The sequence below is a fragment of the Meriones unguiculatus genome, chromosome 7, assembly GCF_030254825.1.
Source record: "Meriones unguiculatus strain TT.TT164.6M chromosome 7, Bangor_MerUng_6.1, whole genome shotgun sequence".
NCBI lineage: Eukaryota > Metazoa > Chordata > Mammalia > Rodentia > Muridae > Meriones > Meriones unguiculatus.
The window spans coordinates 18,173,555-18,188,214 of record NC_083355.1 but is presented as its reverse complement, the minus strand read 5'-3'; the positions used below and the strand labels follow the sequence as shown (position 1 = coordinate 18,188,214).

At 44.8% G+C, this 14,660-nt stretch overlaps 1 protein-coding gene across 1 annotated transcript in view; it reads right to left on the bottom strand.

Annotated features, from left to right (window-relative positions):
- Positions 1-1,406: 1,406 nt before the first annotated feature.
- The window catches only part of LOC110545630 (leucine-rich repeat-containing protein 37A3-like), a 55,993-nt gene continuing 42,739 nt past the window's right edge, over positions 1,407-14,660 (bottom strand). Inside the window, exons 12-18 of the mRNA XM_060388313.1 lie at positions 11,821-11,939; positions 7,736-9,450; positions 6,755-6,859; positions 2,657-2,706; positions 1,819-1,852; positions 1,597-1,742; positions 1,407-1,515 (exon numbers count right to left, since the gene is read on the bottom strand). Coding sequence (XP_060244296.1) covers positions 1,407-1,515; positions 1,597-1,742; positions 1,819-1,852; positions 2,657-2,706; positions 6,755-6,859; positions 7,736-9,450; positions 11,821-11,939 — 2,278 coding nt within the window. The remainder of the gene's footprint in view (positions 1,516-1,596; positions 1,743-1,818; positions 1,853-2,656; positions 2,707-6,754; positions 6,860-7,735; positions 9,451-11,820; positions 11,940-14,660) is intronic.

Below are 14,660 nucleotides of genomic sequence, written 5' to 3'. Positions count from 1 at the left end.
AATCAAACAAACAAACAAACAGTTATGGAAAGTGCTCACTTTGCCAGTTCTGGGGTGGAGGAGAGCAGCATCTCGAAACTTTTTTTGAGAAATGAACAACGTAGTGTTGAGCAGCTGTTTGGAAAGACCTGGTCCAGGCTTTGGGAGGCCCCACAATAGTCTCCTCTAGCCCTGCTTTCTTGTCAGTTCCTTTTTGTTTGGGAAGGATGTAAGCAGAACGCAGCCTGCTCAAGCACCCTGAACCGTACATCATGATAAGCAATGATGCTGTATAGGATGTGGGTATAGGATCTGGATTGGCTTGGGGGTCTCTGTCCCTGTGATAACATTGTGACTGAAGTGCCCAGCACTGTGCCTGGCTCATCACTGGTCCGGATGGCTTTTGTCAGCAGCATAGTTCGGGCATCTCCACATCCCTGTTCCCCACAGCAAGGCGGAGTAATGGTTGAGGGGCTTTGCACCGTAAAGGTCTAATTGCTTATAATCTGCCGACATTCCAAGTCCTGATCTCCTAATGGCTTTTCACCAAGGTGTCACTATGTAGTGCAGAGAGGCCTGGACGTCACCGTGTAGCCCAGACCGAGCTTGAAGCTGTAGGAATCATCCTACCTGGACCTTCCAAGTACTGAGGACAGGCCTGCCCAACCGCACGTAGCAGAGCATAGTTCGGAAAAACACTGCTGTGGTAGGGCGTTGGGTTACGTGGCGCAGCCCAGGGCACCGAGTACACTGCCCCCAAGCGGCAGCGGTGGGTGCGGCTGCCGCTGCTCCCCATGCCTAGACACTTCTTTACGCTTGCGCACTGAGTTGTTACGTGAAGGAACACCTGATTTCCGTGCTCAGGGAGGAGCTTTGGGCGGTGCCTCCTGCAGTCAGCTACATCTGACCAGCCAGGTGAGGACTAGAGAGCCGCTCGCTCTCAGCCACACAGGCCCGTGATTCTCTAGGCACATGGCTCCTCTGGGGACTGAGGCTGTGACTGGCGCCAGTCTTCACATGACTGGAATGTCAGTATTTTTCTGTGATCAGTAAGCACATTCTTAATTTTATAGTGTGTGTGTATCAGAGAAAAATTTTTGGGTTTGGCCTACCACCTTGCTGGGACAGGGTCTCTGTTTTACCCTAGGCTGGATGTCATTCCCCTGTCTTCACCTCCTATCCTATATCGCTAAAGGAGTGCTTCGATGACAGGGGCTTGCTACCCCATGCAGCATTTTTTTTTTTTTACTTCGGCTCTGGATCAGACCCAGTCACAAGGCTTGCACAGCCAGCGCTTGCTTTCATGTGATGAGCCGTCTTCCTGCCCCCGTTCTCAATCTATGCGCATCGATTTTCATTTCCTCCAGGACAGAGGCCTTTGACACTCACGAATCTACAAAAAATAATTTATTATAAATGATAGCAGGTCATTCTGTGCCTTCCGTGCCATCAGCGTCGTCGGCTGTTTCACTCTCATCTGCCTCAGTGGGTTTCTGGGACGTGGACACCGTATCTTCTTCCTCCTTGGTGGTCTCCCTGGAAGAGGAGCAAGGCCAAGGCTTTCAGACTTTGAAAGGAGCAACTTGCCCTTAGCTCCTTATCGAGCTGGACATTTACCCTGATACATCCTTATTGAAAATCTCCTCCTCTCCAGAGGACTCCTTGTCCTGTAGGTCCTGAGCCATGTTTTTCTTGCGTGTGTCATGCAGAGGCCTATACATATCCCTAAGCCACAACGGCCACCTTAGCCAGAAAAACCCTTCCTAAAAAACAGAAGGGGAGACATTAGTCCTGCTCAGCCCAGCCTTCTCCAGCCACAGCTCTCAGTCTCAAGCTTACCTGACTCTCATTGTCCTTGTAGGATTTCTTACCCCTTGAAAGAAAACACATACAGAAGACAGTTAGTGATTGTGTCATGTGTGTGTGTGTGTCTCCTGGGGGACATCTTGGCTCTCCCCATAACAGAAATCCCCCCCGCACTGGGACTGGAGAACAATTCCAAGCATATATGGCTTATAGGAACTTTCCAAGTTTAGGAGATAGTTTCGCATGGCTTGTCCTGCGGTGTAGCCAAAGTGCCAGCATGACCATAGCCCGGCTTAGCTCTTTGAACAAACACATCCACTTGAAGAAACCACACTGGGAAGGAGCATTTTTCTCCCAAGAGCCTTTGCACTGGTGCCCTCTAAGACCAGCGTCACAGACTTTCTGAGGTGAGGCTCCTGTTCGCCGAGCTGCTTTATCCTTCAAGCGCAATGCCTGAGGCCACAGCACAGCTCAGAAACTCTCCAAATTCCACCCTGCAGACTGCCTCTGCTGAGTGAGTCATCAGAACAGTTTAAAGGACATGGCTAGCTGGGCATGATGGATCGGATCTAACTCCAGTACTTGGGAGGCTGAGACAAGAGTTTGAGGCCAGCTTTGGCCACACAGGCATTCCTGATGCTACCAATATCAAAAGAGGCACAGCCCAACCTTGCTTCCTTAAAGAAGGGTGGTAATGGAGGCCTCCCTGCCAGGCCTAGATATGTCTGCCTATCTGGGGAGCCAGGCAAGACGCCAGGAGATAACATTCTTCCTGAGTCTCCCCACTGTAAAGTGAGGGGATTACATTAGATGAGGCCCAAGCTCTCTGCCAGTGCTCACGTTCTTTAAAGATTGCCAAGCTTATACTTACCCTGTGGATTTTTCTTCATCTCCCTCTCTTGCTGCTCTGTGAGAATAAACCTGTTTTGGAGGAAAACACAATTATGATTATCTCAGTGACTTCATTTTCCAAATTTACATTAATTTCTTTTACTTATTTGATGTCTATTTTGCTATTAGTCTTCTCTTCCATAGCACCTAGCTGAGGGTCTTCCATGTAGCTGGCACTTAATACAGTGTATTGACTATTTTACATAAAATTCAACAAGTCCTAATAAAAACTCCTAAAAATCAAAGTAAGAAATATCTTTAACTTTGTCAAAGATGAAGAGCAGAAGAGCACAGGAGCAGAATGCCTCTGACTCACAGCTACAAGGCATGTGTCTCTTGGGGAGGTCCTGAAATGTGGTAAGGAAAATAAACATGGCATTAAGAAGAAAGGAGCAAAACCATTACTGTCTGTATTTGAAACAATGGACAGCCAAGAGTCCAAGACAGTCAACTACCATTTCATTAGAATATGAGGATTCAGTACGGTTGCCTAGTCACAAAACAGAAAAGATCAACAGAGATAAACAGAGAGCCTCAGAATAAGAGTAACTTAAAGTGAGCTAAGTTCACCAGGGCGTGGTGGCGCACACCTGTGATCCCAGCACTTGGGGAGGCAGAGGCAGGTGGATCTCTGGGAGTTCAAGGCCAGCCTGGTCTACAAAGTGAGTTCAGGACAGCCAAGCCTACCCAGAAAAAGTCTTTCTCAAAAAAACAAAAAGAAAAATGGGTTAAATTCACTAATTAAAACTCCAGAAGAATTTGGAGAACATTCAGAGAAAATGACAAGCCAGCCTAGGCCACAGAGTGAGTTTCTGTCTAACAAAACAACCCTAAAGCAACAACAAACGCTTCAGTGGTAGAGTGCTTTCACAAGGCCTGGGTTTAATCCCCCCAAAAAAGAGGAAGAAGAGAAGAGGAGGCTGTGGCAGCAATGAATGTGAGGTATGTTGGAAAGGTATCAACTGCCAAATTAAGTAGAACTGTAAATACTATGTCATTTTTTTAAATCTAATCTATTATCTGCTTTCTTATGTGTGCTCATGTGTATGCTGTGTGTTTGCATGTGGGGGAATGTGTGTGTTTGCATGTATGTGCATACGTGTGTGTGTGTGTGTGTGTGTGTGAATGCTTATGGAGGATTGAGGCTGATGTCAGGTATCTAGATAGCTTTTCCATCTTATTCTCTGACTCAGGATTAATCAAATCCAGAGCTCAGTGTGACTGGCCTCTCACTATCCATTTCATTCTTGGGAAATCCCATTTCTGCCTTTGGGAGCAGGAATTACAGGTGGCTGCCAGGCCACCACACCTGACTGGTATTTTCATAGCTCCTGAGAATTGTAACTAAAGTCTGATCCTTCATGTCTGTGTGGAAAGTGCTTTAACTACTGAGCAATTTTGCCCAGTCCTAATGTTTCCTTTCTTCCTTTCTTTCTTCTTTTTCTCTTTCTTCTCTTTCTTTTTCTTTCTTTCCTTTCCTTTTCTTTCTTTCTTTCTTTCTTTCTTTCTTTCTTTCTTTCTTTCTTTCTTTCTTTCTTTCTTTTCTCTTCTCCTCCTCCTTCTTTTTCTTCTTTTTCAACAAGATAAGACCATCTGCCATTTGGTAGGGAAACTTTAAGAATAGTTACACAGTTTATAGAAAACATATTGAAGACCAGTAGCTTGCCAAAATTACAATGTGACTTATCCAGCACCTAGAATTTCAGTTAGTGTACAAAGCAACTGTGATTTAGCAATGTGATTCTTGTTCTGGTATAGGGACAACAGCAGAATCAAGGTCTAGACAGAAATGGTATCTTAGATCAGTGAAGAAAGAGGGAATCATTCAATAAAAATTGTTTCAAATCTAGATATTTTTGTTGAGGAGGGCTATTCCCTGACTCAACCACACACACACACACACACACACACACACACAAATGAAATAAATTCCAGACCAATTAAAAAGCATATAAGTAAGTTGGGCGAGGTGGCACACACCTGTAATCCCAGTGCTCAGGGAGGCAGAGGCAGGAGGATCTCTATGAGTTCAAGGCCAGCCTGGTCTACAAAGTGAGTCCAGGATAGCCAAGGCAACCCTGTCTCAGAAAAAAATATATAAATAAGAGGCTGGAGAGATGGCTCATAAACTAAGAGCACTGGTTGCCCTCCCAGAGGACCTAGACTCAATTCCCAGCACCCACATACTGGCTAACAAGTGTGGTTCCAGTTCCAGGCATAAACATGGTGCACAGACAGATATAAATACTTATAGACATATATGATATATATAGACATATGATACATGATATCATATATATATGATATGTATCTGCTGGACTGCTGGAAGTAGTAGCATATGCCTGTGATTCTGACCGGAGTTGAAGACCAACCTAGTTTATATAGTGACTTTCGGGGTAACCTGGGCTACAAGAGACCTGTCTCAAGCAAAACAAAACAACAAGGAAAAAGTCAAGAGAAATGTGTACAAATGACATTAGGAAATGTCTTAGAGATATGCTAGAAAGTAGCAGCAGAACTGAAACATTTCTTCTAGGAGGGAAGGAAAAGGTTCGCCAGCCTCAAGTGGTAAATGGGAGGTGAACAAAAAGTTCTCAAGTCTGGAAAAACAAAACCGTGGAAGATTCTCAATGGCCCCTTCCCAACAGTATAAAAGGGTTGCTGGGCTGGAGCCTCTGCGTGGAGAACTGCTGAGGGAGACATTCAGTTGTGGCAGGTGGCAGCTCACTGTGGTGCTGTTCACATACAGGCCTGGAAGGGCATGGCCTGGTGCTCTGTATTAATGGTTACTTCTCTTGCCCCCCCCCCCCCCGAGATTCTCACTGTTCTGAGAACAATCCTTCACGCACCTGAATGGCTAAATAAAACTTCCTACATCTGGGCAGGGCAAAAGTGAGGTGGGCGGAGCTAAGGTTCGGGGGTGGGAGTGGGGTTGGAGGAGACAGGATCTTGAAGAGGAAAAGGTGAAAGCCGAGCTGCCATGGGATAGAAAAAGAACTATGTGGGCCAGGAGGAAGAGCTCAGAGAATGACCGGGAAAGGAATGGTCCAGATGAAGAATATAAGCAAGTACTTTGGGAGTATGGATGGAAAGTAGTCCAGATAGGGATGGTTAAACTTGATGGAATGGGATGGGGGCTGGGAGATAATGAGATCCGTAGGTGGAATTATCTGCCCAGCCCAAGGTGAAATAAGGCAAATCTAAAATCTAAGAGTTGATTATGATAGTGGGTTAGATAACACCATGGTAACAATTATTGGGTAAATAGCAAACTTTATTAGGCCTTACCATTAAAACAACAGCAAAAAGAGCCCCAGGATTTCAGGATCTGGGGAGTTGTTACGCATGTTGGAATGTCGCTTCTGATGATGCAGCTCTTTTTGAGTTATATACTTGCTCCTTGTAAGAAACGCCTCACCCACATGCCTATTATTAACCCCAATAAAAACTCATTGGCTCACCAAATTGGTGCAGCTTTTACTTTGGTATGTCATGGATTGCTTTTTCAGGGTAAGTAACCGTGTGTGTGTGTGTGTGTGTGTGTGTGTGTGTGTGTGTGTGTGATGTCCCCAGAAAAAGTCTATTACACAAGAGTGGTGCACAAATATGTATGCAGGCAAAACACCCATTCACATATAATTGCAAGCACAGGGGTGAACTGTCCGCACAACTGAAGCACAATACAGGACTGTCCATAAACTTTCCAGACCGTCACAACCACCAGTAGCTGTGGAGGGTGCTGACTGGGCAGCGGCCAGTGGACATCCTCCTGGCAGGTTGTAAACTGACCCCATGCTGATGTCTGCCTTCTAGGCTCACTCACTGTGCTCACTGAGGGAGAACTCAGTCACTGTTCCAGAGTGGCTCACCTCAACGCCACCCATCTGACACCAACTCGGGATGTTCCATAATGACCTGACGTTAGGAGCCCTGCTTCACAGACAGCATACCTGTGGACACCCGGGGACATTACTTGAAGACACAGAGGGTAAGTGGCTCTGGTTTTCAGTTTGCAGATTCTAAATCTACTCCACAGACAGGGAATATTCAGGACACATGAACGTACTGTTGTCCTTACCTCAATGAGACAGAAAATGATAATCAAAACTGTCACTACCACAGTCACAGATATTGCCAAGATAACTTTGTTGTTGTAGCCGTATCCTGGTACTTCTTTTGAAAACTGAAATATATAAAATAAATAAATAAATGGACATTTCTGTTATCAAATAATAAAGTAAAAAAGAACAAAATAAGGTGAAGGCTACTTGTTCAAAATCCATCCCTGACCTGGGCATTGGTAACTGATGTACTCTAGCACTTGGGAAGTTAAAAGGACTGCCATGAGTTTGACACCAACTTCAGCTACAAAGCGGGCAGGCCATCTGGACTATACACAGAGACCCTGACTCAAAGGACCAAGGTCTGGGAATGCACCTTAGTGGTTTAACCCTTTGTTTAGCTTAGGCTAGGCACTGGGTTTGATTTACACAGAACAACAATAACAACCACTATATATACATATATACACACATATAGATGTATATGTGTGTATATATGTATATATATGTGTGTATATATATGTATATGTGTGTGCATATATATATATATATCTTAAAAACATTCTTCCAGGTGAGTAGCCTTCGTATTCATAAAAGATCATACTGAATCCAATGTGTTATGGGCCTTATTGTCATATATCTTATTATATCCTGTGTTTTAAGTCTGCTTCAGTCTCTAAACTTAGAAACACCATGGAATCTAGGTGTGGCAGCAAACACATTTAATCCTGGCACTGGAAAGCAGAGGCAGGTCGATATCTCTTGAGTTCCATGCCAGCCTGGTTTGCATTTCAAGGGGATTCCAGGAATTCAGGGCTATAGAGACCCTGTCTCAAAAACAAAACAACAACAAAACACATACAGAAGCACAGCAAGAAATCACTGTCTTGGCTGGGTTAGGGTTATGTAGCCAACAACACAAGACAGAGTGGGAGCCCCTGGTCTTTCTGCTTAAATGGTTGAGAAGGCTGGGGACCGTGTTCTGGCACTGTCCTCACCTGACCCGGTTCCAGACCCTTCTGTTCAATTTGGGCTTCTGTGCTCTCATTGATGTAGTTCTCATTTTTCCACTGCTCTATATCCCAGTCGGTCCTGGACAACTTGAATTCTTGCTGCTCACTGAGAAGCTTCATCAGGAGGCCTGTCCTGGAGATGAGCTTTGCACAGGACATTTGCACATGAGGGTCATAGCAGTCCATCTTCAAAGTCTTGATAACGTGAGAAATGAGCCGTCTTACATCTTTGTTGGGGATGAGGGGCTGCAGCTGCTGGTTTAGCTGAGATTCCAAGTGTTCACCTGGTGACATCACCATTGGGTAAGCCGGTTCATGGGAATGGCCGTATAAGTAAGGCAGCAATGTGAAGTCTGTGTGTGGCCTAGTGGTTTGTTCAGTAGTTGGCGTTACGTCGAATGTAGGCACATTAGAATCTGCAGCAGGATTCTCAGGGGTCGTATTTTCTGATGCAGTTTCTTCAGGCACAGTTGTTACAAGGATGTTTTCTGGAGTATTTATTAAGGCCTGATTGTTTTCAAGGGGTTTTTCTGTAGAACGGTCTGAAGTGGCATATATTTCTGAAAAAGGCTTTTCTGTATAACTCAGGTCTCCTAAAGCTGAAAAGACCCCTCGTTCAGGGGAATTTACCAGGTTCCTCATTGCAGAGGATGCTGGCTTCCTTGCAATCAACTGGAAATGAGATTTTTTCTTCCTAAGGTTTCGATGTCCCTTTTCAGATAGTAAACTTAGGTCAGAAGCCTTCATTCTTTTCACATTAGCATTTGCACTTTCTAAAACAAAAATAGTGTAAGACAAATCTTTACGTCTGTCTATGAACTCAGGTAATGATTTTGTAGATGGAGCCTTGCCCACTAGGGATGGTTCTGGGAAAGAAGAGACTGTCTCCCTGCGTTCCTTCGGGAGCAAGGGCTCTGAGTGGAAGGAATTTCCCGCTAACTTCCTGGGCTTCTTCACCAGACTGAGCTGCCGCAGCTCTGTTGAGGGTGGGCTCCTGAGCTGCCTGTCTTTGGCAGTGTTCTTCACAGGTGTCTGGACAGTCTGCTTGTTCCACAGGCTCTTGTCACTCACTTCCTTGAAGGGCCTTTTCTGTATGCTTCCTGTCCCCTTGGGGGCTCTGTTCATCCTCTGGAACCTTCTCTCTGCCTTGTCAATGTCTGCAAGACTGCTTTCCTCTGCCTGGGCAGGTTCCCATCTCTTTTCAAATATTCGTCGTTTAAATTTGGGACCCAAACGGCCAGACTGCTGCATAAGCATGGCAGTTTTCTCTTTCTTTCTAACCTCATCAATTTCTGCATCTAACAAATTTTCCAGAAAATACAGCTTATTCAGTTTATTTTTATAAGCCAGCTTACTAGCCTTGGATACAGCAAGGCTCTTTGCATTGTTTTTGAAGGCTCCCAGTGCATTATCTGTATTTTGTACATTAGAAAACAGCAGTTTAATGAATGGTAATAATGTTGATACTACATCTTCCATATTTCCCTCTGAGAAATATGGCAATATGTAATTTAGGGCACTAATAACGTCGCTCTCATCATTAAAGTCAAGCTGCTCATTCATGAAGCCTGAAGAGCTAAGATCCTCTTTTTCTGAAAAGCCACTTTCTGGTTCAATAGTGAGTTCAGTGCTGGTGTTCGCCTTACGGGCCTGCAGCACCTTCATGAATGATCCTCTTGGGTTCCCTATATTTTGTTCACCTGTCAAGGAAGTAGAGATTGCCTTTGGTCAGGGAACATTTGCAGCCCTTCTTCAGCCCATAGCCACTGAACCCTACCAAATGAATTAAGACCCAGTAAATGCTGGATGGAGTGTCCATTAATGGAGAGAGGGAGAAAAAATAAACCCACCCTGAGACCTATGAAATGCTAACAGCAAAAAGAGAGGATGGCATTGGCAAAGTAGCTGTTTAGGACATTCTACAGTGCGTGCCCAGGGAGTCTGCAGAGAGCTCAGCCCATGCTCAGTCATCCGCTAGAACACAGGGTGGTCTCGCTAAATTGCCTATATGGCCTTGAAATGGGCTCCTTTTGCCTCGGTCTCTGTAGCAGGTAGCACTGCAGCCATGTGCCACTACATTCAGCTTAGAAAAACACTTTAAAAATCCCGTGATACCAGGCATGCTGGTTATAAACCTTCGATCCCAGCAAAACAAACAAACAACCAACCCAGTCAGAGAATGGGCAAATCTCTATGAGTCCTAGGCCAGCCATGCCTACATAGTGAGACCATCCTCAACAAACAAACAGTTGAAATCATATGAGTGTGTTGTGTGGATACAAACTTGAGGTTGAACACAAATACAGACTGGCCAGTCGATGCGAGCTCCATCAGGGGAGTCAGCAGCAATCGGTGCTGACAGAACCAGATGCATTTGGATTCTGGTAAAAAGGCCTCACAGTGTTAAAAAAAAAATTGCAAAAGAAAACCAAACAAAATCAATCTACATTTGCCTTATACATCAGGGGTACCTGAGACCCGATGTACATAAAACCAGCTTCAGATTGCTCTATAGGTATGTGGCCCCTGAAGAAAGGCACCAAGGACAGCATAGAGTTCATGGAGCCTAAACATGTTACCTTCCATTCCTGTTTCATCTCTTGCTCCTTTGTGTATGGAGCAATATATAATATAACACACACACACACACACACACACACACACACACACACACACACATTTTCTGGACAAGGTTTTACTGTGTGGACCTAGGTGTCCTGGAACTTATTCTGTAGACCAGAGTGGCCTCAAACTCACAGAGATTTCCTGCCTTCCAAATGTTGGGATTAATGGCATGAGTCACCACCACCTGGCTAATATGCATATACTTTTTAAAGATTCAGTTTATGAGTGTTTTGCCTGCAATTATATATATCTGCCTGGCCTGCAAAGGTCATAAATGGGCATTGGGTCCTATGGAGCTGTAGTTATGGATGGTTGTGAGCTACCATGTGGTTTCTGGGAACTGAATCCTGGTCCTCTGCAAAAGCAGCAAGTACTTTTAACCACTAAGCTAGCTCTCTGGCTTCATTTATATATATATTCTGAATATGCATGATGTGTGATGGTTTGAATGAGGAGGTGAGAGGGTAACTGTGAAGTTTGTTCTTTCCTTTCACTTTTCTGTAGGTTTCTAGGGATTACATTTTAGGTTACCAGGTGTGTGTGTGGGCAAGCATCTTGAGCCTCTGAGCTGTCTCTCTGGCTCAACAGAACACTCATGTTTTTAAATAATGAAATAATATCTGGGAGTCCAGTTTTCACAAGGGAGAAATTCAGAGTTTTAGGGAGTCTTATTCTGAATGAATGGATAGAAACAAACAAGTACATTATTAGTTTAAATTTTAGGTGCATCACAAAAGGGGGTGGTGGTGGTAGAAAAATTATAAGAGCCAGACAACCAGGAAGTCAGCTATGAGACTTTTATCTTGTAGGAATGACAGGAAAGTTTCATCCATGATATCTTGAAAATATGGGAGCCTTAGTAAAACTTGAACAAGGACAACACACCAACAGACAAGGGGCAAATATCATGAGGTCCTACTCCCAGCCAAAGAACTACCAAGCAATTAATGACTGCTGAGAGGGAGAGGGTTGGTCTCTCCCGGGGGTGACAGACTAATTTGTTATCCACGACAAAGTGGTCAGCTCTTCATCATATACATACAAGCAACACCAAGGAGACTCATCAGTTGTATTTATGTATTTATATATCTGTATATGTAACAACAATAATCAAGAAAAATAATCAGGTGGAGAGGGAGTGAGGGGGGACATGGGAAGGGTTGGAAGGAGGAAGGAAGGCTGGAAGGGGAGCGCTGTAATTACTTTTAATTAAGATAAAAAATTAACAATACTTATCAGTTAAAAATTATATGTCAATTTGGGCATGGTGGCACACACCTGTGATCCCAGCACTTTGTGAGGCAGAGGCAGGGGGATCTCTGTGAGTTTGAGGTCAGCCTGGTCTATAAAGAGAGTCCAAGACAGCCAAGGGTACACAGAGAAAGCAAAAAAAAAAATAAAAGTTATATGTCAAAATGAAAACATTTATCTGGCAAGAGACTCACGACAATGTGTGATGTTTATCAGACATCCAGAGTGACAATGCAGTTTGACTGTCTCGCAGACAACCTCAATATCAGCTTTATATTTGCAGAGGCAGCAGGCCATGGCGCTAGGTAAGATCCTATAAATGGAAAAACAGAGAACTGGTTTACTGGACAAGGGTTACTGAGATGTAGAAGAGGCAACCAAGGCCACCTCAGGGTTGCAGAGGAAGGAGTACTTGAGGCACATGGCATGGGCAGTTGGGTGGGGGCTCAAATGGAAAATTGCTGTTCTGATATTGGCAATAATCACAGAGGATGGCAGAGTTGCTCAATAGATGGGTAAGTCTCGGGGGGGGCATATGGCTGAAACAAAGATGGTGGGAACAGAGCTAGGTGACACTGATGTATAGATGCATCTCTTCTGAGTGCAGAAGTCTCATTCTGGGTCGGTCATACACAGGAGGAAGGGCCTGAGCAAGCTCCTGACCTATGGACAATTTTCTTTACTCCTGTCATTATAGCATCAGGTGAGGCCTAAAAGAGCCTGCTTTATCCCATACTTTATGGTTAAATGGCAACATGGATCACACTGGCCAAATCTGGATTATTGTTGTGTTCCAAAGAATAAGGGCTGTCGTGTAGCTCTTTGGTATAGTGCTTGTGTCGCAGTGCAAAGCCCTGAGTATGACTTTAACATATCTCTCCCCCCATACACACATACATGGACATGGACATGGACACCTGTAGACACATGAACGCATGGGATTGGGGAGGTTAAGACCACAGTAAATAAAGTATAGCTTAATTATAAAGAAAGTCCATGAATTGATAATGGTGCTCAAAAGTGAAAGCAGGGTAACTCCAATAGAACACCAGTTAACGAATGTGACAGTTTCAACCAGCAAGTAATAACTGCTTCAGACAAGATTCTCATTGGTTCACAGTTAGGGGGAAGATGTCGGAGGAGGGATGTAAGAGGGCCCACTAAGGAAAAAGTAGTTCCTTCTGGCCAAGAGGATGGGCTCTCAGGCCTGAGGCATTGGTGACAATATTCCAGTTGGGCAAGTCGACCACCTGTCTAAGGGATCACCCCTGAAAGGAGTAGGAGCACCCCCCCAAGAAATGAGATCCAACTTAAGCCATGCTAATGACACAGGAATGACTTTCCCTTCAAAGGCAGCGAATTTTTCCTTCCTGGAATTCCCGTCCGCTCTGCAGTGGCTTTTGAGTCCTCCAGGCCCTCTGAGTCCTATGAAAGGGGTAGTTTTTACCTTCCTTCTTTTCTGTCTCATTCTTCTAAATGCTAATCGCAGCTCAATGTGCTGTTCTAGTCCTTTGAGCTTTTTACTCACCCTCCCCCCCCCCCCCGACGCTGCTCCCCTTTGCCACCTGGCTGCTTAGAGAGGCACGGATTTCCCTCTTCCTCCTTTCTTTCTGACGTTTCCCAGTAGCTGCCGAGCCCGCAGCTTACTCTGTTTGTTTTACTCTAATTGGTCTCAAACTTCCTTTGAGTCCATTCCTAAATATTTTTATTAGAGACTAAGAACACCCAAAGGGACCCTAGTTTCCCCGGTAAAATGTAGAGTCCCCAGTGGGCCACGCCCTAAATTCTCACAGATAATTCACTAAGTGCCACCTGTAAAACTAAGTAAAACTGCAATCCACCACCCTCGGGTGGTCAGACTACGAGAGGCTACCTGAAATCCCAGTCGGGAAGGCAGTGTCGGATGTTTGACCTGAACTATTCCCGAGGCAATAAAATAAAGCCAAATTGAAATGCCAATGTGTAAAACAAACATAACAAAATTCATTAAGAAGCCAGACTGGAAGATGACAAGCTCAAGGCCTGCTGGGCTACAGAAGGAGACATAGCCAGAACAGACCAAATGGAAGCAAAGGCTCAGCAAGAACAGACATCTTGCTCAGTGTGGGCCCTGCCTAAAAGAAAGCACACGACTAGACACTCCAGAACACTGGCTAATAAAGAATTAACATGACAAGGACAGACACCTCTTCAGATGAGCTAGTACAAAGGCAAAGCTGTTTTGTTTTTTGTCTCCTAGACTGGACAGGAAATGCCCGTGTAGCTGAAGATGACCTTGACTTGGAGGAACAGCTATCATCACCATGCCTGGTTTATATCAAATCCAGGGCATCATACATGCTGGGGAAACTCTACCTCCTGAGCCACACCCCCAATCCAGACAAACACCTTTAAAAGACATCTCTTTGCTGGTAAGATGTGCTAAAGATGATGCTCAGTGAGAGAAGACAGATCCAAAAGGCCACACACAACAGGTGGTCATTTATGAGCTGTTCTAGGAAAGGGAACCCTATAGGGCTAGATATAAGACTGGTGGATCAAAGGGGATGCTGGTGGGGAGAGGGTGTAAAGGGGCAGGAGGGGCCTTTAGGAGTGACATTGTATCAGCAATGTAATAGTGGTTAAGGAGCTGTGAAAGCTCATTAAACAATGTGCTTCTGTTAATTACATGAAAATTATATCTCCGGAACTCAGACTCAAGAAATAAGGCTCTCCTCAAAAACATTTGAAATGTAAGAAACCTAGGGCTGGCAAGATGGCTCAGCAGATAAAAGCCCCCTGACACACAAACAAGTTTGATCCCTGGAATCCAGGCTGTACGAGGGCTGTCCCTTGACCTCCGTGCTCACACTGTGGTAGTCACACACACACACACACACACACACACACACACACGAACATGCACACGCACACACGCACACGTGCACACACACACACACACACGCACATACACACACTCGCGCACACACACACACACATGCACACGCGCACACACACACACACGCACATACACACACTCGCGCACACACACACA